This window comes from Hypanus sabinus, chromosome 15 (assembly GCF_030144855.1).
Source record: "Hypanus sabinus isolate sHypSab1 chromosome 15, sHypSab1.hap1, whole genome shotgun sequence".
NCBI lineage: Eukaryota > Metazoa > Chordata > Chondrichthyes > Myliobatiformes > Dasyatidae > Hypanus > Hypanus sabinus.
In genome coordinates, this window is record NC_082720.1 from 65,872,957 (window position 1) to 65,898,598 (window position 25,642).

The window sequence follows — 25,642 nt, forward strand, 5'->3', positions numbered from 1 at the left end:
CACACGCACACACGCACACCATTTCCATGTTCGAAGATTATTTTTAAGTTACAAAGTCAAGACAAAACTGCTGTGAGCAAATGGGACATAAAAGTAAATTGCTCTGCTGCTTCAATCTTGCTGTTACCTTGTATTGGATGCATTTCGTTTGGATTTGCATACAGGTTAGAGTCATCTTCTATATTCCTCTTTGGCTGTTGTGATTTTTGGCTTTGATTTCCCAAACCTGTACAGAGAGAGCTCTTAAAATGCTTTCAGCTTTTTTCTCCAACTTCACACATTTAGCAAAATGCGATTCAACTGCCCATAAGCTCAAATCTTTACAAGTTAATAAAATGCAACAATATGTAATTTATGTTTCTACAGTCATCAGATTCAGGCTCAGTGATGCATTAATATTTGATTTTTTTTAATTTCAAAGGTCTCTCAGTTCAACTCAAACTCTTTTTTAATATTATTTCTCTGTGTAGAAAGGATAAAATTGCTATTGTTTGTTTTTGGAATTATGTTCCCCATTTCTTCAAGTATCTTACCTGTATCCTTGTACTTTCTTAGACACAAGACCATCACCAGAATAATGATGAGGAGAAGGGCCAGTCCACCAGTAATTACAACAGTGGTGTGTTTAAAACTGCGATCCTCTGTCAAAACAATAAGCACAAATTTCTCATTTACTATGCTGACATCATTCAAAAGCTATCTAAATGATTGAGAAATAACATTGACTAATTTAGATCACAGGTTTTGGGTTTAATTTCTGATCAAGGTTAACTGACCTGAATGTTGAAGAACTTCATCCATTCTCAGTAACCAGCAGAGAGAGACAAGAAATGAATCGCAGTGGGATCTAGGTCCCGATTTCAATCAGGTATCTCTTTCTGGCAGGAGATGTGTGTGGATATGCGGCTGCAAGGGATCCAGTTCATGTGTGAGGCCTCCCACTGTTGAACAGGGGAATGCCCATCATAGTCTGTGTTTCTACTGGGATAGGAATTGCCACAGTGGGGTGGCTTTTGGCCCAGAAATTCTAATCCCTCTAAAGTGGAGCAAGCTGTAAATACAATATACAGTCAGCAGGTAAGGCAGCTTCTTCCGTAAAAGAAATGAGAGAATTAATGTTTCAGGTCAAAAATCCTGCATCAGATTTCAAGGCAGGCTCTTTGGGGAAAAAAAAACAGTCAGATTCCAAGAATGCATCTGGTAAAATCTTAATCAGATTCCAAGAAAGGGTATTTGACCTGAAAATTTAACACTTTTCGGTTTCCATAGATATTCTCAGACCTGCTTAGTGTTTCCGGTATTTCTGTTTTTCCTTCAGAATTCCTGCGTCTAGAACTTCCTGATTTCCAAGTACCAGAACTCTGCTGTGCATTGAACCTACCGATAACCGTGCAGCTGAAATTCACTATTCCATTGCAGTGCTAGTGAAAATGTATTTGTGTATTTTCAGCACACACCCATCACTGATCTGTTCACACTGTGACTGTCATCAAGTCTCCTGTCTTTGAAGGACATCTTAGCACCTGACAGAATCAGGCTGTAGTTAGGCTAAAGGATGAGGAGCTTTGTGTGCCAGACTGACTGGAGCTGGTATTGGATATTGGTTTGTTATTGTCATATGCCACAACCCTGCAAACCTTTGCGCCATGCTGCCTTCATTTTGCAAGAGACGGCCACATCACACGATCAAGTTTATCTGTGCCTGCTCATACTGTTTCTATGCCTGATGCGAGAGCTTACACACTGGATATAAGTCTCCTTCACTGTGTTATCAGAATTTGGAACAGCCTTCCAGATCCTATGGTTGAAAACGTCTGCGACAACGGGGTCCCAGCCTTCAAGAGTCGACTGTACAAACACCTATCATCTCTGGGAGGGAAGTCACATGCTTCTTCATAAGCTATCATGAAGGGGACCAGAATGGCAATGCTTGCCTGTTGGTATTAGGGTTAATACCTGACTTTCAAGAGCACTTGTGAGTTATGTTCCAGCTGGACTTATTCCTTAAACTGCTGAGAGAACAATGCGGAAAGATCAGGTGCTATTTTCTCCTGGTAGGGATTAGTTTTTAGTTCCAAGTGCTCCTACCAAGTTTTGTCACCATGCAACCTTATCGTTCAATCTCTTGGAACTATGGAAGACAGCATTTGTCTCTCTCCAGCAGAATTCATCACAACTCCAGTATTTCTACTATTTTTTAATGTTGCTTAATTGTACGTATGACTTTTTTGTGTTTTAACACTGAGCAGCAGTGTGATTGACCTATCAGAGTTCTCTTTGGGAACTAGATGACTTGATCAGCATTTCTGATCCGGCTATTGTTCAAGATTGCACTTAATAAAAAAATGTACCAAGATATACTGAAAAGCTTGATGCAGATTAAATCATGACACACTGCACTGAGGAAGAACAATGTAAAACAAAAACAATGCAGAATAAAGTGTAAAAGCTACTGAGAAAGTGCAGTGGAGGTAAAAAACAAAGTGCAAGTTTATAATGAGGTTGAGAATACATCTTATCAGAGAAAATGTACATCCAACAGTCTGCTTTGAAATGTTTTGAGAGGTTGACCATGGCTGGAATGAATTCCTGCCTCTGCAAAAAGTTAGACCCACTGCAATTTGCCTATCGCTACAATAGGTCTATGGCAGATGCAATCTCAATGGCTTTTCGCACAGCCTGAGATCATCTGGAAAATAGCACCTCTATGTCAGGATGCTGTTTGTTGACAATAGCTCAGTGTTTAACACCATTATCTGCACAGTCCTGATCAATAAGCTACAGAACCTGCAACTCTGTACCTCCCTCTGAAATTGGACCCGCAACTTCCTAAATGAAAGGACATAATTTGTACAGATTGGTAATAATATCTCCTCCTCACTGACAACATGGATGCACCTCAGGGGTGTGTGCTTTCCCCTCTGCTATAATCCCCTCTATAACCATAGCTGTGTGGTTAGGTATACCTCAAATGGCATCCATAGAGTTGCTGATACAACCATTGTTGGTAGAACCTCAGATGGAGACAAGAGGGTGTACAGGAGCAAGATATACCAGCTAGTTGAGTGGTGTCGCAGCAACCACCTTGCACTCAATGTTGGTAAGACCAAAGTGCAGATTCTGGACTTCCAGAAGCACAAGATGAGGAAACACAAACAAATCCTCATAGAAGGATCAGAAGTGGAGAGAGTGAGCAATTTTAAGTTCCTGGGTATCAAGATCTCTGAGGATCTAACCCGATCGCAATATTATTGATGTAGTTATAAAGAAGGCAAGACAGCGGCTATACTTTATTAGGAGTTTGAGGAGATTTGGCATGTCAACAGATACACTGAAATACATCTATAGTACTGTGGGAAGCATTCTGACAGGCTGCATCACTGTCTGGTATGGAGGGGCTACTGCACAAGACTGAAAGAAGCTGCAGAAGGTTGTGAATTGAGTCAGTCCCATCTTGTGTACAAGCCTACAAAGTACCCAGGACATCTTTAGGGATGTCTAAAGGTTTAGGGTGACTCAGAAAGGCAACGTCCATCATTAAGTACCTCCAGCACCCAGGACATGCCCTTTTCTTACTGCTACCATCAGGTAGGAGATACAGAAACCTGAAGGCACACACTCAGTGATTCAGGAACAGCTTCTTCTCTGCTATCCGATTCCTAAAAGGACATTGAATCTTGGGACACTACCTCAGTTTTTTTTTTACATACGGTATTTCAGGTTTCGCGCATTTAAAAAAATCTATTCAATATATGCAATTGATTTACTTTTTTATTTTTATTATTATTTTTTAAAATTGTTATAATTATTTTTTCCTCTGTGAGATTATGAATTGTATTGAACTGTTGTTGTTGAGTTAACAAACTTCACATCACATACCAGTTATAATAAACCTGATTCTGATTCTGATTCTGAAAATTTTGGAAACATGCAGCAAATTGGGCTGCATCTATAGATGGAGAAACAGTTAACATGTTGACCTAGTGTACTTTCATTGGAATGTTGATATCAGGAATTACATTGGTCAATGCTTAGTCCTATCCAAATAAATGGCACCATAAGAGTGACAGAATTGCCTAGAAATTGGATGTACCTCCATTTATGAATATTTTTGTGCTAGTTTTAAATTGCTTAATTATTTTCTTCCTGAAAATCTCACTCAGCAGAAAATTTGTCTGCTCTACATCATTGAGACCCAATGTAGATTGTCTTATTGCTTCATTGAGAACATTGGTTCTGTCTGCAATACCAGGCAGATCTCCTGGAAACACCCCATTTTAACTCTTCTTCCAATTCCCACACTGACATGTCTGTCCAAGACCTCTTTTCCTGCCATGTTGAGGCTAATTGCTGAATATGAACAGAACCTCATATTCCACCTTGGGAGTTTCCATTCTCATGGCATGAATGTCAATTTCTCTAACTTCTGGTAAACACTTACTTCTCTCCTTTTACATTATGTTCTCATCCCACTGACCCCTATCACACCATCTTTTCTTACCCCCGCTCTCTCCATCTGCATGTTACCTACACATTACTTCTTCCAGATCTCCTCCTCACCACTCTTCTCTTTATCCATGATCAACAGTCTTCTCCTATTCAGATTCTATCTTCTTCAACTTTTTGTCACTTCCACCTATCACCTCCCAACTTCTTACATCATTCCCACTCTCCATCCTCTCACATCTGCTGATCACCCACCACCTCTTGCTCAATGTCTCATTGGCCTTCTACCCTCTTTCTTTCTAATTTCAATGAAGGTTCTTGACCCAAAACATTGAGTATTCATTTCCTACCATAGATGGTCCCTGATCCACTGAGTTCCTCCATCTCTTTTGTTTGTTGCTGCAGGAAACTGGACTTGACATTTCTGATTCAATTCATTTTTGAACAAGAGGCATTTCCTCAATACACAAAGCTACATGTGCAATGCAGATTTCAGCACAGTCATGAAACCTTCACATCTTTCCTAAATATTGTGACTAGAACTGAACTCCATATCAACTTCCCGCATGTTTTGCTCCTTGTTTGACTGTGAATGAAAATTGAAGTTTTAAGATGTTAATTTTTGAACTAAAATATTCATGGATAAAATTCAATTAGGGGCAAACATTTCTCACCTTTCATGTCCATCTGTCATAGCATGCTATGCTTACTAATTGGTTGTAATGACCAGACCTCACCAGTCCGTTGGGATCTCCTCTCTGCTTTGAGGCCAATGTGGGAACTACAGATCTTCCACTGATTGGGTAGAAGCTACCTGATGTGGTTGTCAGTGAGTAGTTTGTGTGGAGTTGCAGTGCTTCTGTTGTTTATGCCGTGCTTCTGTCTGCTGTCACCACAGGGACCCGAGTCTGTCGACGTTCACTGCCTTGAGTGCCCATTGGCCAGAAAATCCCAAGAGTTCAAAATTGTATGTTCAAAGTAAATAAATTATCAAATTACATGTATGTCACAATATTCAACCTTAAAATTTCTTTCTTTGCATGATTTCACAGTAGAACAGAGAAATACAAAGGAATCAATAAAAAAACTTCACACAGACACTGACAAACAACTAATGTGCAAAAGAGGGTAAACTGTGCAAATAATAAAGGATATAAATAAGAAAAAAACTGCAAATTAGACTGAGACATGAGTTGCAGTCTTCTTAAAGTGAGTTCATATGTTTTGGAATCAACTCAGAGTTGACGTGAGTGAAGTTATCCACACTGGTTCAGGATCTTGATGTTTGAAGGGCGACAATTGTTCCTGAACCAGATTGTGTGAGACCTAAGGCTCCAGTACCACCTGCCTGATGGCAGCTTTGGGAAGGGAGTATGGCCCAGATGGTGGTAGACCTTGATGATAATGCTATTTCATGGCAATGCTCCTTCTGAATGTGCTCAATGGTGAGGAGGGCTTTACCTGTAAAGGGCCGTGATGTAATGGGGATGTTGCTGCTTCTCAAGGAGCATTTACTCACTAACTTGTATCACTCCTTCTGTCCACTGGGTGCTCTCTTCCCCCACAGGGCTCACCAGACAGGGTCTGTTCCAGGCTCTGATGCCAGATGCAATGTGGGCAGCCCAACCGAGCTAACAAAGTGTAACTCAGGGCTCGGGTGGTGATGCTGACCTGAGAGAGGGCACTACCATTGGCTCACTGATCCTTCTAGTGAGTTCCAGCGGTTGGCATGTTAATATAGTGGCTATCATAGTGCTTTACAGCACCAGTGAACAGGGTTCAATTCCCAAGACAATCCAGAAGGAATCTGTATGTTCTCCCCGTGGTACGTGTTTCCTTCAGGTGCACCAGATTCCTTCTACATTCCAAAGATATAAGGGCTAGTAATGGATAGTGACTTGTGAGCATGCTATTTTGGCAACACATGTGGCCTGCTCCCAGCACATTCTTGTATTGTTGATCATTGAGGCAAACAACACATTGCACTGCATTTTTCAGTATAGATGTAACTAAGAAAGCTATTCTTTGAGGAGGATTTTGCTGAATCTGCCTTTGTGTTATCTTTTGAAAGGATGGTCCTCTTCAACAACAAGACAATGATCCTCCATTACCTACTTCACTGTATTACACTGTCCACTAATTATAAAGGTTCACAGTGATACCCTGGAAAAGACGGATCAATTGCTATATCTCAGAGATCACCTGTCAGAAAGGTCAGACATTGATGATTAAATACATGATTGCTTTCTATGTACCAGGGTACTTTTGCTCTTTAGTCAACCACCCAACAGTAATCCCTTCTGAGACTTGGCCTGCTTAAAAGGGAAGTAACATTACAAGCATAAGATGGGCCCTGCAATATAATATGAATGTCTACAATTTGAAAAAAGAGATCTCAAAGATTCAAAACTAAGTCACTTACTGTTCACCTGAAGATGATGCAGAATAAAAATCTTGGGTCTGTCTTGATGAAACAAAGCACACATCCATTTTCTTTGGACTTTATCGTCTGTTGGAATAATCAGCTGCAAAGATTCACCTTCATTCTTCTGTTCCATGAATATTTTCTCATCTACAGTTTCACCAGCACTGTTGATCCAAACCAGTCTCATTGATTCACTGACCTCAGACACCGAGCAGGTCAGGGAAACAGAGTCTCCCTCAGTCACGGCATTGGGTGGTTCAGCTGTGACTGTGGAAACAACAAATCACTGAGATTTTAAACAATGGCCAAAGTTTCAACTCAACTGTACTGTTTTTTTCTGTTGACTGTAAAACTAACCCAAATCATCACTGTTGACTTTAAAATTAACCCAAACAATCACTGGCACCATAAGTGTGCAACATGTTATTGTACAACTTGAGTTTCCACAGTATTTTATGTCAGTTTTCAACAAATTGTATAATGATCAGTCCCTGAACACAATGACCCTGGGCACAACACTTCCACTCTACAAGAGTTTAATGAATCTTAATAGTAAAATTCCTGAATTTAATAGCTGCATCACCATCTGGTATGCGGAGGGGGTTGAGGGGGATCCCTGCACAGGATCGTAAAAAGCTGCTGGAAGATGCAAACACAGTCAGGTCTATCATAGCCACTTGAACATCTTCAAGGGATGATGCTTCAGAAGGGCAACATGTATCACTGGGCCAGTCCATCAGCCAGGACATACCTTCTTCTTATGTATGTGTATGTGTATATATATATATATATATATATACACACCAACATATTTTGTTGTTTTTATTACTACATATTGCAAAATTCTGACACAAATTAACAACAATACAGCCTGATTCTGATTCATCTTCATCTATATTCACCTTAAAACCTAGTTTAATGTCTGATTAAAGGTTTCACTGATAACGTTGTAGGTTAGTTCATGTAATGGTCTTTTTGTAGAAGCCATGTTTGGGTTATGGTTAGAGATAATGTGTGCATCTGAATGTGAGCCATCCAATCAAGAGAGAAGGCTTGGGGAGCGGATTTTTCTTGTGCCTGACGCTGGTGAGAACTTTTGCATTTGTTCAACGGCAGATGAAGAGGGAAGGTGCTGGACAGAACCAGTCGTAGGATTCAATCTGTTGAGGACTGTGATATAATGGAGCATGTTACAGGACTCTACTGAGGATCGGTGATTATGACTTTTGGAAGAGTTGACATCCAACCTGTGCTTATTTGACTGCTTAATTATAATGGACACTTTCTGTTTTATTTTCCTTTCATTTCTTTACTGATCTTTTAGTTAAGTTAATATTCAAAAATATACTTCCTTTAATTATATGCAGTGTGCAGTTTGTTATTTTCTGCCAATGAGTTGTAACAGGATAGCAAATCAAACAGCATTCACACAAACCAGGGATCCCGATCTCAAGGATGAGACATTGCAATCTCATGGATTTTGTGGAGTGTGTCTTCTCTGGGCGTATGTGGCCTGAGAATAGTGGATCTTTCAGTGCTGAGTTTGGAGACTGCCGTTGAGGGTTAATGAGTCGATTCCTGAGATGCCCAAAAAGGAACGGAGTTCACTTGAACGAAGTTTCAAACATCAATCTATAATATTTGGCAGGGGGACAGAAATTCTGAGGATTAGAATGATTTTTTTTCAAAGTAACAAAGAAATATTGATTTTTGCAACTGCCTCACTCATAGCTGTGGGAAAAATTCATCACATTAACTGTCAGGAATAAAGAAAAAAAAAGTGTTTGAAAGCAAATTTAAGTGAAAAGAATATTTCAAATTGTTGCCATATTCTGTTGGTTTAGAGCAGTTTGTATTCAATAAGATGCAAATAAGTTTTAGCAGAAGTTTTGGAGAAAAAATCAAGTTTTCAGATGAGGGAAGTAACTGGAGAAGCTCATGCTGAAATTGAAGCATGTACAAAAAACTGCACACTCCCAGTGATATGTCAGTGAAAACAACAGCAACATTCTGTCCCCTACCTCGAACTGTGATTAATTCAATGGCCACATATTGATGTGATCCCTGAGAACATGTGTAAACTCCAGCATCTTCAAACTGCACAGGAACAATCCTCACGTTGAAATTACTGACATTCAGATTTTCCTCTGTAGTTCTCAGTCGGTTCTTGAAGTAGCTCCTCCCACTGATGTAGATAAGCTGAGATTTGTAGCTGGTAGCTACTTCCATCACCCGATTCTGGAAAAGGTGTGATTTCCAAATCCATTTGGTTTTATGTAACTCGGAATAACTTTCACAAATCAGTGTGAGCTCACTGTGGTCTATACCTGCCCGATAAATTGTGTACGTCTTATTGTGTAGATCTGCAAGACAGGGACAGGAAACAAAGAAACAGATTATCACAGATGCTGGGATATGGATGTTTGAGGTTTTCACTGGGATAAGTACCCGCTCCTAGGATGGCTGAGACAGGGAAGTGGATGGGGAGTTGGAATACCTCGGGTGCTAATTGAGATGTCATCTTCCCCAAACACAGACCCTGCTAAGAGAAACTGTTGAACTGGAGATAATAAATGAGCTGAGAGAATCTCAACATTACCAGGCAATGAGAACTCTCCATAAATGAGAAACATTTAGAGTACATCCATAAGTGACTCATGCTAGAGAAACCAGGGGAATGTTACAGCCAACAGCTTAATCATGTTACTCCTTTATCTATACTTTTAATTAGTTTGTAGGTCTCCATTTCATTACAGACTGGAAGATGATTTGTTTACATCCATGGATGGATTTTATTTGTAGAAACAGAGAAACAGCACAATACTGGCCCACAAATTCGTGCTGAACATGTCCTTACCTTAGAAATGACCAAAATTGCCAATAGCCCTCTAATTTTCTAAGCTTCATGTACCTGTCCAAAAGTCTCTAAAAAGACCTTATCGTCTCCGCCTCCACCACCGTTGCTGGCTGCTCATTCAACACACTCACCACTCTCTGAGTAAAAAACTTACCCCATCATCTCCACTGTACCTACTCCCCAGCACCTTAAACCTGTGTCTTCTTGTGGCAACCATTTCAGCCAGGGAAAAAGCCTCTGACAATCTACATGATCAATACCTCTCATCATCAAATACACATCTATTAGGTCACCACCCATCCTCCATCGCTCCAAGGAGAAAAGGCCGAGTTCACTCAACCTGTCTCATAACACAAGCTCCCCAATCCAGGCAACATCCTTGTAAAACTCTGCACCCTTTCTATGGCTTCCACATCCTTCCTGTAGTGAGGCAACCAGAACTGAGCACAGTACTCCAAGTGGGGTCTGATCAGGGTCCTATATATTTCCAACATTACCTCTTGGCTCCTAAATTCAAATCCATGATTAATGAAAGCCAATGCACCATATGCCTTCTTAACCACAGCTTTAACCTGCACAGCGGCTTTGAGCATCCTATGGACTCAACCACAAGATCCCTCTGATCCTCCACACTGCCAAGAGTCTTACCATTAATACTATATTCTGGCACCATATTTGACCTACCAAAATGAACCTTTGATTCCTGCAGGTGAATTGAAATGATTGATTGGAGTCTCCATCAGTTTCAGTTTACACTCAAAGGTTACTTCAATTGATACCTCCTGTAACTAATAAAGTGGCCATTTGTGCAAATGATCATGGTCTTTTTCTGCTGTAGGCCATCAAGTTTCAATATGTTAGGCATTCAGTGCTCTTCTGCACACCCCTATTATAATGCATGGTTGGCTAAGTTACCTTTTTGACCATGTGTTTTGAGTTGCTGCCACGTTATTGGCTGAATAGATATTTGCAATAATGAGCCAGGGTACAGGTTTGCCTAATAAAGTGGACTATGGCTGTATACTTACACTGAGTCCCAGTGTAAAATCAATGACCACACCCTGCAGTGAAATCCCATGGTTAGTGTGTGCTGACTGAACAATCTGTCGAACTATTTCATTCCTGCTCCTAGGAAGCTTTGGACTCACCCTCATCCACTGCAACATTGGTGTCTCCAGTGAGAACAATGGAGCCATTTTCCTGCACTTCCCATGTGTAGAGACTGGGATCTCTTGTTCCAATGTGTCGGACCATCAGATAGACGGTGTTATTCAGGTGGATCTGATCAGTGTTGTTGTTCCTCTGAGATGAGCCTCTTGGTTTCCAGTGGAGACTGACGGTATCTGGGAGTCTGGAGATGGTACAGCTGAGGGTGACGTCACTGCCGATTACAGGTCTTTGTGAGTCGGCCTCAACTGTGGAAACAGACACATGATGTGTGGTTCAGTTCCCCGCAGGCTCTCCAAAATGCTCCAGGCAGAATTTTCATTGCCCTACAAACCGATAGAAAACCAAATACTGGCTAGCTGAGCTCAGTTTACCTGAGGGAATTATATTCCAGTAGCTTAAAATCAATTTGGTGTTTTGGAGTTTGATGATCTACATATATCTTAGCATATGAATAAGAAATTACGTCTTAAATCTTAGAGCAGTTTGTAACATTCATATTTTCATAAATTCATTAATTTCCCATTATTCCACTGGGAAAGGCTGAAAACAGGTCAGCCGATGAGAGAGCTGGGAATTATTGACAACAGCTTCCAACTTCCACATAAAGCTGTGGCTGTGCATGTGTGGAAATCTCAATGTTTCCTTCAACTTTACTGAGTAACTTTACTGAACATGAGAACCTCTGCTGCCATTCCAATTTCAAAATCCATGACTTTGTCACAGATGAGCTGTAGTTTAGATATTTTGGAGACCAGAGCCATTTTCCTCAGCTGTCACACAGGTTCAATCCTATCATCTCCAGAAAAGAAAAGCTTACAAAAGGTTCAGAGAGCTAGGTAATTTTGGAGATCTAGAAGATTATAAGGCTAACAGGAAGGAGCTTAAAATGGAAATTAGGAGAGCCAGAAGGGGCCATGAGAAGGCCTTGGTGGGCAGGATTGAGGAAAACCCCAAGGCATTGTACAAGTATGTGAAGAGCAAGAGGATAAGACATGAAAGAATAGGACCTATCAAGTGTGACAGTGGGAAGGTGTGTATGGAAATGAAGGAAATAGTAGAGGTACTTAATAAATACTTTACTTCAGTATTCACTATGGAAAAGATCTTGGTGATTGTAGTGGTGACTTGCAGCAGACTAAAGACTGAAAGGTTGGAGGTGTTGTGGATGGTGTGGAGGGCTGTCAGAGGTTACAGTGGGACATTGATAGTGTGCAAAATTGGGTTGAGAATTGGCAGATGGAGTTCAACCCAGATAAGTGTCAGGTGGTTCATTTTGATAGGTCAAATATGATGCCAGAATATAGTATTAATGGTAAGACTCTCAGCAGTGTGGAGGATCAGGGGGATCTTGTGGTCCGGGTCCATAGGACACTCAAAGCAGCTGCGCAGGTTGACTCTGTGCTTAAGAAGGCATATGGTGTATTGGCCTTCATTAATCATGTAATTGAATTCAGGAGCCGAGAAGTATTGTTGCAGCTATATAGGACCCAATTCAGACTCCACTTGGAGGACTGTGCTTAGTTCTGGTTGCCTCACTACAGGAAGGATGTGGAAGCCATAGAAAGATTACAGAGGAATTTACAAGGATGCTGCCTGGATTGGGGAGCATGTCTTATGAAGACAGGTTGAGTGAACTCGGTCTTTTCTCCTTGGAGTGACGAAGGATGAGAGGTGACCTGACAGACGTGTATAAGATGATGAGAGGCATTGATCATGTGGACTGTCAGAGGCTTTTACCGGGGGCTGAAATGGCTGCCACAAGAGGACACAGGTTTAAGGTGCTGGGGAGTATGTACAGATTAGATGTCAGGGGTAAGTTTTCTACGCAGAAAGTGGTGAGTGTGTGGAATGAGCTGCCGGCATCGGTGATGGAGGCGGATACGACAGGGTCTTTTAAGAGACTTTTGGATAGGTACATGGAGCTTAGAAAAATAGAGGACTATGGGTAATCCTAGTAATTTCTAAGGTAGGGACATGTTCACACAACATTGTGGGCCAAAGGGCCTGTATTGAGCTGTAGGTTTTCTATAATTCCATTTTTCTATAACTCTGCTGTGATGGTTATACAAAACTGACCAAATGAATGACTCAAATATTGTTACCCACCAGGCTGATTGCAATGAATAATTCACTTTATGCTGGATTCCAGGCCTAGGGAATCAAAGTTCAAAGTAAATTTATTATCAAAAGATTTATATGACACCAATACCGACTTGATATATGTTTTCCTGCAGGCAGTTACAGGAAATACCTGAACATAGACTCAATTCCAACGTTATATTTTGAATTTGAAGAAACTGTGATCATGTTCTTGAACCCATTCTACTCATTAACTGACTTACCTTTGATCCCAAATACTTCCCACTGCCTCAGGATTTTCCCAGTGGTCTGTGTCTGATTCCAGGTGAACAGTCCTGCAAATTCAAAAGTAGGTTTCCTGATTTTCAGATTAAGGGTTCCCCAGTCCACATGCAACCTCTGGGAAATGTCTGGTATTTGACTGAACTCATCACTCCATTGTACGGTCCACCGCTGACCTTCTCTGTGAAAAGTGGCCAATCGCTTTGTAGTTTGTTGCCCTGAGTGTGGACTCCACTCCAAATCAATGGAGTCACTTCCAGGATTGTCTGGTCCCTTCAATACAAAGTTCCCTTCCTGATGGAAAAAGTAAATAGAATTCCCAATTCCTGAAAATGGAAAGATAAACATGATCAGATGACAACTTCTCAATGTGATCTGTGTCACGAGGAACATTATGGAGAATTTATTTTCAATAAGTTGAGTTCTGATTCCATTCATAATTTCTGATTAAAATTATTTGGGATTTTGAAACATCCTTTCAGCCCCTGCCACAATGTGTGCTGGCAATATCGGAGCCCACCCGCAGAGGAATGACGGACTCTGATGTGGAGATGGTGTTGAGAGTTTATTCATAATATTTCCAAAAGTATACCGGTGGCTCGGCTGAGCGACGCTGCGAGAAGTAACAGTCTCAAAACCAGACCCAGCAATTAGCATTAATCAGGCATCCACTTAAATAGTACAAGTAAAACAGAATCCCTGAGCCTATCAAAATAAACTTTACATGCTTAAACAGAAAGAACAAGGACACCACATTACCAAGAGCCAGTCATGGGAGAAAAACATGAAGAAATCCAAATGATTAATAACTCTCATTAAACAATAATAAACCAATTCAACTGCTCTACAAACATTGGAGCACCATACTCTTTGCCAAGAGCCGATAGACTGATTACAGTTCCTGAAATTCATATAAACCTTTCTGGTTTATCCAGTACTTTTTAAACAGAATAATGCTTCAAAACAAGCAATAAAGTAAGGTAATTAAAAGGAGATGACTAAGAAAATTGACTAGGGCTGCAATGAAGGAGAGGATCACACAGATTTTGATAAGGCTTTCACAATGTCCCACATGACAGGCAAGTTCAGAAGTGATTTGAGATGCTTTGAAAAGTTGGAAAAATAATTGTCAGGATAACAGGATGCAGAGGATAGTAGTACCTAAGCATATACTATCCAGAGGTCGGTTTTAAGTGCTGTACCACAGTTGAACATAGCTTTCATGCAGTTCATTATAGACCACATCAACATACTCTCATCCATCTTTTTTGATTATTAATTCAAATTTTACTCAGATTTTTGAGACATGATCTATCAAATGTAGTGGTATATTGACACTCCCTAATCAGTCCCTGTCTTTTCAATTACACTTAAACCTTGTCACTCAGAGCCTCTCCAGTAACTTGTATAAGGGAGATGTTAAGCTTACTGCTCTACATTTCCCAGCTTTTGCTTTGCAGCCCATCAGAAATAAAGGGCAATATAACCCACCATCCAATCGTCTGGCATTTCACCCATCACTAACACTGAAGCATTTACCTCAATAGTGGCTCTGCAATTCCCTGTCTAGCTTCCATTAGTGTCTTTGGATATACTGGATCAGGCCCTGGAGACTTATCTACCTTCATATGTTTAAAGCTGCTCAGCATCTCGTCCACTGTAATGTGGACTAGTTAATACAAATAAGAACCAATGGTCCATCCAGCACAACGATTGTCATTTGATTACACACTGCTGTCTGCAGAGAGAGCCATCCTTCAATGCAATGATGAAAAAAAAACTATGCTTTGAATGTCTGGCACTTTGTCCTCAGAAGCATCACATTGTTCACAGGTCAGAATATTCAAAGTACATTGTCAGTGGAGATTTTCATCCATTGTACACATGCATTCCCATACAAAGCTTGCATACACACAAATATGACCATAATAACAGCTTAAGATATTGGTACAGAATTTGACCCACCAAATCTTCTCCATATAATGGTGGACCTACTTTCCATATTAACCCCATTCTCATGACTTTTCCTGTAACATTTTATGGTCTTAATCAACTTTGGATTTAAATATCCCAATGAATTGGTCTGCATAGCTTGATGTGGCAATGAATTCCACAGATTCATTACACTCTGGCTAAAGAAACTCTTCCTCATCCCTGATATAAGGGGGTGTCCTATTGTGAAACTGTTCCCTCTGGTCTGAGACTGCCCCACGAGTGCAAACATCCTCTAACTGACCAATCTGTTTCAGACTTTGAATATTCGGAAGATCTCTCCTCTTTCTGCCGAACTCCACCGAGTACAGACTCAGAGCCATCGATTGCTCCTGATATGTTAACCCTTTCATCTCTTTTGTTGAATGAAACTACATAATTATAGCCATTAAAACTACGGTTAATCACATGCTATTATTTTGGTGCTTAAGGAGTGGAAGATACCAATGTACACTGAGTTCAGTCAGATTCCTTTGACAATTTCTCAAAATGCCTCTTGTCATGCTGAACAAAGCTATTTTACATTGACACTCCAGTCTCATTCTGAGTCACAACACTAATTGCTGGAATTTCCAACATTAAACCAAAGTATCACTCTCTAATCTAACTTTTGATTCTTTTTAAAATAATTGTCATTTAAATTTAAGAGCTTTTAACTGCCTTACATTGTTTGGGGTGGAGGCTCTACACCATGTTGCCTGTTGTCCAGTCACCTGTCACCTTTAGGACCTTACTGTTAATGTCTGGCATGTGATCAGCATTAGTCAGCATGGGCTCGATGAGGTGTGTGGTGATCGTGGCAGTGGGCCTGGTCCAGGAATCCAATGGAAAGACCCTATTTACCTGCCATTACCCAATATTGTCCTGACTCTGTGAGCCTCCCAAGAGAATCAGTGATGCAGGGAAAAAGATGTTTCAAGATTGATTTTAGGGACACAGAATTATCCCAGGATCTGTATTACAATCCTGTTGAATTGAGCTGTGGAATTGTTATTTTTCTTGTAGTGTAACTTTGTTATGTTCATTTGATTTTTATATAATTATCAACATAAACGTAATTGTTAGGTGAGTTTTTCAGAATCAAAATCAGATTTAATAACACAAGCACATTAATGAAATTCATTTACTTTGTGGCAGCAGTACCATGAAATACATGATGAATAAATATAGAGAAAGATACTGAGTTACATGAAATATATATATTTCTATTAAATAGATGAAATTAAAATAAGTAGTGGAAAAGAGAGATAAAATAGTAGTCAGGTAATACCCTAGGAAAGGTTTCACTGCTAATGTAATGGTCTTTCTGTAGAAGCAGAGTTTGGGTTATGGTTAGAGATACGGGTGCTTTGGAATGTGAGCCTTCCAATGAAGGAAGTGTGTGTTTGTGCTGTATGCCTGACACTGAGCTGATCTGGGGCTTTTGTTCAGCAGGAGATGGAGAGAGAAGACTCAGGAGAGGACAGATCGTAGGAGTGGACTTGGACTGGGGCCAGGATTCAATGAAGTGTGGGGAATTTGATGGAGGATTGGCAAAGGGGAATCTGAGCTCTAACTTGTGCACATTAGACTGTTTCATTAAAATGGGTCCTTTTTGGTTTTTCTTTACTAACCCTTTAATCAAATTAACAATTATGAAGCTAAATTGTTTAATTGTATATGGTGTACTGTCTGTTATTTCGTGGTCCTGATTTGTAACAGGGGAACACATCACACAGCATCCACCCAAACAGGGGTTCTCAGCTGAGCTTACACCTCAATCTCACACGTTTGGTGGGGTCTTCCCTAGACTTCCGCAGCTGACAGAACCTGAAGGTTTCAAGTGAATTTAGAAGTTGGATGGCAGAGGGGAAGAAGCTGTTCCTGAATCAGAATGTGTGTGTTTAGACTTCTGTACTTCCTTCCTGATGGTAACAGCGTGAAGGTTACAAGTCCTGGGTGGTGGGGTTCTTTAAAGATGATTCAGTGGTTAAAGTTTTCTCTGTATTTTTCTGGAAACATTTTGTTTTCAAAGATAGTTATAACCCTAACCCAACCTCTCCTTAAAGCTCATGCTATCTAATCCAGGCTCCATCTTGATAAACCTCTTTGGTAATCTTTATGTCAACATTAGTTCTGTCAATGCCCTTGGTCATCAGTATGGATCGAGGGATTCATATTATGCAATGTACTGGATAGATCACGTCGAGCAAACATCATTAGATTCTGCAGATGTACTGAGGGAATGGAGAATTGCCAATGTAATAGCCTTATTCCTAGAAGAAAGGAGATATTGAACAGATCTCCTTTGTTTGCTCTCCTTTTTCCTTAGTTTCTCTTTCCCTGCTCTTTGCTTTTCCTCCATCTCTCACCACACGTCTCCACTTGTTTCCTTTGTTCTTGTAATGTTTAATAAAATGATCAAAAGCAACAAGATTTATGCCTCTGTCTTCACTTCCAAACAATATTTGGATCACAAATGTATTAGGATCAAATAGCCCCACAGGAAAGCATCCCATACGGGATTTAAAGTGGGGAGTGGGGGGGGGGGTCACTGCAAATAGAACAATTAATGACACAAACTGTGATCATGTTTCTCAATATGAGGAGCAAAACCACAGTAACTCACCACTGAGCTCCTGATAATATGGGATGATAATCAGGAGCCTGTCTTGATCAAACACACCACACGTCCATTTCCCTCTGCCTCTCTCAGCTTTCTGTATGATCAGACTTGGTGAACCCTCTTCTCCTTTCAGTGTTTTTTCTCCAACAGTTTCACCGTCTCCATTGATCCAAACCAGTCTCGTTGATGCAGTAACATCAGACACAGAGCAGCTCAGGGTAACGGTGTCTCCCTCAGTCACTGTATCAGACGGTTCAGCAGTGACTGTGGAAACAAGCAGGTTATATACATTTTAAACGATGACTTAATTGGTAAAAGCAACTCCAACATTCTGCCTCCTACCTTTCACTGTGATTAACTCAATGGTCAGAAATGCTGTTAATTCCAGAGAACATGTGTAAACTCCAGCATCTCCAAACAAAACCGGGGCAATCCTCACACTGAAATTCTTGCCATTGAATTGTTCCACTAAGGCCACCAGTCGATTCCCAAGGTCGGTGCGACTGACGTTGATGGGCTCAGAATATTTTACAGATGCTATTTGTTTCTGGTGGTCCTGTCGCTGATGTGACTTCCAGTTCCACACAGCAGTAAAGTACTTAACATAACGAGAATAGCAAACCAGGTGGAATTCACTGTAATCTGTGCTGGGACGATAAAGGGTGTAATGCTCCTGATATAAATCTGTATTAGAGAGACAGTGGGAACACAATTGAATTTATAACAGCCTGTTTTCAGACACAATGAGGAAAAATTCTCAGCAACAATTTTATGAAATGTATTTGCATTTTGTTCAGCTGTTCAAGGTTCAAATGGAATTGGATTAAGAAGCTGGGAGGTGATAGGAGAAAAAGTCAAAAGGATGAAATGCGATGGGAGAGGGGTTTGGACCATGGGAGAAATGGAAGGAAGATGGACAGCAAGGGGAGGTGAGTGGCATGTGCAGATAAGATAAGAGGTAAGAGCGGTTTAGAGTGGGAAATGATAAAAAGAGGGAATGGCAGGGGAAATTACCAGATGTTAGGAAAATTGCTGTTCATGCCATCAGACTGGTGCTACCTGGATGGAATATGAGGTATTGCTCCTCCACCCTGAGAGTACTTTCATCGTGGCTGTAGAGGAGGCCATGGACCAAAACACCAACAGACCATGGACAATGACAGTATCGATTGTCATTGAAATTTGGCGAAAAGGAAATACTATTGGTTGCAGATGGAGCAAAGGCAAAGCGGTCCCAGCAAGTCAAAGGAGGTCACATTGAGAGCTACAGTGGTCGACACCAACAAGTTTGCAGGTGAAGTGTTGCCTCACCAGGAAGGAGAGTTTGGGGGCATGGATGGAGGTGAGAGAGGAGGTAGTGGGTAGTTGTAGCACTTCTTCTGCTTCTTCTGGATAATTGTCAGGGGGGAGATTAGTGAGGAGAATGAATGGGGAGGGAGGCCCCACACTCAGACTCTGTCACTTCTCTCTGATCACCAGCGCTGCCTTCCTCCTCTCTCATTGCATCCTCTAACAAATTTCCCTTTATTCTCATACTTCCCGTCCATCACTCTGCCATTCGCACTCAGCAATCCTTTGCTCTCCCTCTTCCTCTGATTTTAAGGGGTTCGCTCCCAACTTTACATTAACCACACAATACATGTGCAATTTTAGTATCCAACATTTTGTAACAATACTTACACATGTCTACAGTAAAATCTGCTTTGCTTGTGAGAACAACGTTTCCGTTTTCCCGCACTTCACACTGATACAACCTCTCATCCTCCACTGTAACGTGTCGGACCATCAGATAGACGGTGTTATTCAGCCGGATCTGATCAGTGTTTCTCCTGTTCTGCTGGGATGAGCTGACTGGTTTCCAGTGGAGACTGACGGTATCCGGGAGTCTGGAGATGGTACAGCTGAGGGTGACGTCACTGCCCTCCACAGGTCTCTGTGGACTCACCTTAACTGTGAGAAACAGACCAATGAGATTCAGAGTAAGTGGTGATGTGTACAGTCCAATGATCAGGCTTAATTTGAACTCAGGATGTGACCCATCAAGGAAAAACTGCAGATGTTAAAAATCTGAAATATAAACTATTCTGATGATTTGTGTTTGACTGGTGTCTTTAGTTGTTCCCCTTTCAACAACTACTACCTGATCAGCTGAGTTTTCCAGCATTTTTTGTTTTATCATCAGGATGTTTCAGTTATCAGCAGTCCTGCAGTATGTGTCCATCCAAGTCATGGAATAGCACAGCAGGGCCATTGTAACTCAGCCCAGCTCAACCTGCGTTAGTGAGGCAGAGCAGAGCCAGGGCCCTTTCCCCAAACCCACTGGAGTGTCAGAGTTTAGCTCAGGGACACACCGTTTGAGGGGGTTTGTGGCTGTCAACAGCCCAGTGGGCAGGTGATGGAATCTCACCAGAGGAGGGTGCACTGGAAATGTAGCGACTGTTTTACCAGGATTACCATATTACAAGGAAAATGTACCGGTCTCATCGCTGGTCCTCAGACTGGATTAGTCTGGGTTCTGCTGAGGGAGTTGGCAGCTCACACTCACTGCTCTGATTCCCCAGGGTCCTACACTCACCGGGGTTAGATCTATGAGGACAAAGGTTGACTGAAGCATGCTAGAGCCAATTGGCTATGTCATATGTGCTGCATGGTCTAATTGAATAATCTTGTGCAAGGCAGTGGGAATGAAGCAACAGGGAGCTTGGACAAGATGGGAGCATGCGGTGGAGAAGAAAGTGACCTGGGCTGAGCTGTGGAAAGCTGAGCCACACCGCATCTGATTTCTCATCCAGGCAGTGTATGATGTACTTCCAAGCCCATCAAACCATCAAACCTGCACACATGGGGCAAAGCAGGATCATCAGCATGCCCACTGTGTTCCAAGCGAGGAACCCTGGAGCACATCCTCAGCAGCTGAACAAGGGCACTTGGTGAGAGACGGTACCGATAGAGGCATGACCAGGTCCTGAAGACCGTCGCTGAAGCCATCAGCGCAGGAGTGGAGTGGGCGATCCGGTCCCAACCCTTCAAGCAGACCATTGACTTTGTAAGAACTGGGGAGCAGCCAATACCCGCCAAAAGAACATCATAAAGTATCCTGACCTCTGCAAGAGACTGGCAGCTGTTTGTGGACCTCAAAAGGCAGCTGAGGTTCCCCGACCATATCACAGCCACTACCCTGCGACCAGACATTGTCCTTGTGTCTGAGTCTACAAAGCAGGTGGTGATGCTGGAGCTGACACTCCCATGGGAAAGTCACTTGGAAGAGGCCTTTGAAAGGAAGTATCTAAGTATGCAGGACTGGTCAGCAACTGCCAGCAGGCTGGATGGAGAGCGAGGTGTCTCCCAGTGGAAGTTGGTTGTAGGGGATTCGCAGCCCATTCCTTAGCCAGAGCCAACAGCAATTTGGGCATTGAGGGAGAGAGGAAGAGGAGAGCCATCTGCAGTACCACTGATGCGGCAGGGAGAGCCTCAAGGTGGCTGTGGCTCAAGAGAGGGGAGCCATGGAGTCATAAGTAGCCAGCCATCTGGACACAAGCTGGGGTCTGATCAGCCCCGGCTGGGTCACCTGGAGAAGGGTGTATGATGTTGAAAGACCCGAAACACCCGATGATTCCCGGACCATCACTGATGATGTGTCCAGAAGCATCAGAAGATGTATGCACACAGTGTCAGACTAAACCCACCTGCACAACTGTGGAGAATTATCCACAGGAGGTGGAGTCACACTCCCAGGTTTGTCCTCTGCTGAAACTGCCAACTGTTGGAATGTTGCTGAATGGTAGCAACTATGTATATTAATAATAAATGAACATATATTTTCATTTACTTAGTATTTAACATAAAATATCATTTGAAAATGCATCTAAAATTAACAAATGTGTCTGAACAAAAACTCACAGAATCAAGTAATTTCCTTCTGCCCTCCCTTTCCTCCTCACCTCTGTAAATACCCCAGTGAAATGAGTGACCTCACGGATCCTGCACCAGCTCCAACCAGGCACCATGATCGTCAGCAGTTTTCCCACTGTCAGTGCCGGGGAGAATCAGCGTATTCCTGCTACACCCTGAGTGTCAGTGTGGAGTGCAGTGATGGGGAGTCATAGTGCATTCACCTCCAGGACATACAAACAAGTTGGATGAACTCAGCAGGTCGGACAGCATCCGTTGAAATGAGCAGTCAACATTTCAGGCCAAGACTCTTCATCAGGACTGGATGTCCTGTAACCTTCGTCAGTACATCTGCAGTGTACTTTGTGTTCACCTCCAGGAAATGTAAGCAAGTCCCGGAGTTTCTTGTTTAAAAACAGAGGGTTGGGGTGGAAGTCCTTAACTTCTTCACATTTCCCGCAGGGAAATTCTCACTCTTTGCTGTGTCACTTCTGGTGTAACCTTACAGACTCAGCATGGCAATTTTGATTTAGGAAGTCGAATGAGTTTTGGATACAAATGAATTAATATATCTATCCCTTTGTCTTTGATATTTCTCCTTCCACTGCCCTCATGGAGTGAACTGTGTGACAGGGTCTAAGTTCCATGGACAGTAGACTTCTTCATTGATCTAATTGACGTGGTTCTCTGGGTAACACTGATCAGCAATTTCAGTGTCCAGTCTCACCCCAGACCCACTGTGCTGAGATTTATAACAAGTCATCAACATATTTCATCACACATTTCAGTCCATATTTCAGCATGGCAGTGAACAGACCATAATTTACTCACTCTGGGAGAAATTCCTTGGCTTCCTGTTCTTGCATCAAATTGACAAACCATTTTTATGTTAGAAGCAGTGAACAAATGATTTTTCTCTTAGTCGCTTCCGTGGGAGATTTACTCTAATTATTTGCATGGAAACATGATTTCATGGAAACCATGAAAACACGTTTGCATGGAAATCATTAATGGCAAAACTTTCATATTATTCCTGAATGTTTTTCGTTGGTTGCGTTTGAATCAAAGTGGATAATCCTGCAAATTCAAATTTGTATTTTCTTATTCTCAGATTAATGGTGCCAGAATCCAGATCCATCTGTGGTACACCTGCCTGCTTCTCCAGTATGACCCCCTGTTCCACCGGGCCCTGTATGTTCTTTGGAAAGGGCTTAGTTTCCAGGTGTCCTGACATGCGAGTGGTTTCCATTCCCAGACAACAGGGTCCTTCTCAGTTTCTTTTTCCTCACCTTTCTCCCTCATTTCTCACCTCCTCCACCCTATTCCATGACCCACGATTTTCTTCTATCACTTCTTTCTGCTTCAGCCCTTTGCCTCTTCCACCCATCACAGCCCAGCTTCTCACATCATTCCCTCTCTTCCCCACGTACCCACTCTCCTCCCTCACGTGGATTAATTTATCACCCACCAGCTGTTGTTCCTCCCTCTACCCAGCATTTTGTGTTTGTTGCTTTCTTTCCTTATATTCCTGATGAAATAAGCAAATGATATTTGCTCCTCTCAAAAATTTCACAAACAGAGATCAAGAACCTTTGTTTTAATGGTTGTTTCACTCTTCACTTGTCAAAGGAAATCTCATGAGTGCTCATCATTATACGGGAAAATATTTGCAGAGAAACAGAGATACTTATCTGAACCACTCACCTTTGATTCCAAATAATTCATATTGTCTCAGGATTTGATTTGTCGGCTGTGTTTGAGTCAAAGTGAACAATCCCGCAAATTTAAATTTGGGTATTTTAATTATCAGACCAACATTACGATTATCCAAACTCAGTTCCTGTTGGAAGTCACTGCTTCTCCATTTATTGTTCCAGCGGCTATTCCACCTTCCTGAATTGCCTCTGTGGAATTGCCCCAACAGGTGGGTGTGCTGCCCTGAGTGTGGTTTCCATTCCCAGACAAATTGGCCATTCCCAGGACTGTCTAGTCCTTTTAACTCAATGTTATCTTTTATATCCAAGAAATAAATCTGATTTATGTTTCCTGTTGAAAAAGGAAGGACAACCAATTAATGAATATTTAAGACATATTTCCTTCATCCCATGCAGGTTATTAATGTTAAAGTTCATTTCTTTCCATTCTTCTTTGATCTTCTACGGAAACTTCAGTGAGGCAGGCACAGCCTGTGAAAATGCCTGTCTGGTATACCTAGAGATATTTCATGACATGAGAAGAGTGAGTGGAAGACAGACTGAGGTGGGAGATGGTTGTGCTGGGTCTCCACCTGCTCTAGCTGTGCCAGGTATCTTGAGATGTGTAGGGATCAGGTGGATCCTGTACACACTGTACCCATAACCCTTGTCAAGGAAGACCTGAGACAGAAGAAATCTGCTCCTTTACCCTTCCTGAAATATGGTCACCAAAATTCCCCAACCAAAGATTTAAGCAGCTGACCTGCCAACTTTTACACTGAACGTCCGAGTGATGAAGACAAGCATGTTGTCTGCCTTCATTACAACCCTATCTATATGTGCTGCTATCTCAAAGGGGATATGGACTTGCGTCCTTCTGTAAATCAGTACACCAAAGAGTAGAATGGCATTTAGCGTATAAATTCTCATATACATTTAATATCTCTGCAACATGTCATGAAATTTAGAGTGGCAGCAGTAACTTGTAATGCAAAATAATAATAAAAAATACAATATGTATATGTATAAAAATAAGTAAGTAGTGCAAATATAGAGGGGAAAATACTGAGGTAGTGTTTGTGGGTTCATTGTCCATTCAGAAATCTGATGGCATGGGGAAGAATCTGTTCCTGAAACATTAAGTGTGTTTCTTTCAGCTCCTGTACCTCCTCCTTGATGGTAGCAATAAGAAGGGGGCATGTCCTGGATGATGAGGGTGCTGCCTTCTTGAGAAATTGCTTTTGGTGGGTGTCCCGGATGTTGGAGAGGCTAGTGTCAATGATGGAGCAGGCCAGGTTTACACTTTCTGTAGATTTTTTTGATCTTTTGCAGTGGCTCCCTCCATATCAGAAGATGATACAACCACTTAAAATGCTTTCCACAGTACATTTGTATAAACTTGTGTGTCTTTGTTGAAGAACCAATTCTTCTTAAATTCCTAATGATTTATCCCACTGAAATCCTTCTTTGTAGTTGATCAATATGGAGGGCCCAGGATAGATCCACAGAGATGCTGACACCCTGGAACTTGAAATAGTTCACACTTTAAACTGTATCCTTCACTTCCTCACTGGGGGACCACAGTCTGTGTGGATTGAAAATAACATATCTTCCTTGCTGATAATCAGCACTGGTGCACCGCAAGGATAAATGCTTAGCCCTATGCTCTACTCTCTCTACATCCACGATTGTACGGTTAGTCACAGCTCAAATGCCATCTCTAAACTTGCCAATGTTAGGACCATTGTTGGCAGATCCCTCTACGAGGACTATTTTGTCTCCCTCGACTTCCCCTCCCACAATTCCACAATGCCAAATTTAATCCTTGGTTTTATTGATGAGGTACTAGGTTGCTGCTGCAGTACAACTCAACCCGCCAATCTATCTTGCTCCTGTATGCCTTCTCTTCTCAAATGAAATTCTGCCAATGTGATTTTGGCCACGACTAGTCCCTCAAAACGGCAGATGTGAGTGCAATGGGGTGATAGCCATTGAGGCAGAGCACTCTGTTCTTCTTGGGCACCGGTATGACTGTCTCCCTTTTGAAGTAGATTGGAACTGCCGGATTGCGGCAGTGAGAGATTCAAGATGTGCTTGAATACTCCCATCTGTTGGTTGTCATACGTTTTCAGAGCATTTCCGGGTACACTGTCAGGGTCTAAGGTCTTGTGAGAATTCATCCTCTTAAAAGATGTCTTGAT

General features: G+C 41.7%; 1 protein-coding gene across 1 annotated transcript in view; it reads right to left on the reverse strand.

Moving 5' to 3' along the window:
- LOC132405565 (uncharacterized) overlaps window positions 1-25,642 on the reverse strand; it is a 43,461-nt gene that overhangs the window by 12,036 nt on the left and 5,783 nt on the right. Inside the window, exons 3-12 of the mRNA XM_059990472.1 lie at window positions 23,452-23,793; window positions 19,537-19,806; window positions 18,199-18,540; window positions 17,860-18,120; window positions 13,241-13,585; window positions 10,877-11,143; window positions 8,893-9,234; window positions 6,869-7,138; window positions 534-641; window positions 128-226 (exon numbers count right to left, since the gene is read on the reverse strand). Coding sequence (XP_059846455.1) covers window positions 128-226; window positions 534-641; window positions 6,869-7,138; window positions 8,893-9,234; window positions 10,877-11,143; window positions 13,241-13,585; window positions 17,860-18,120; window positions 18,199-18,540; window positions 19,537-19,806; window positions 23,452-23,793 — 2,646 coding nt within the window. The remainder of the gene's footprint in view (window positions 1-127; window positions 227-533; window positions 642-6,868; window positions 7,139-8,892; window positions 9,235-10,876; window positions 11,144-13,240; window positions 13,586-17,859; window positions 18,121-18,198; window positions 18,541-19,536; window positions 19,807-23,451; window positions 23,794-25,642) is intronic.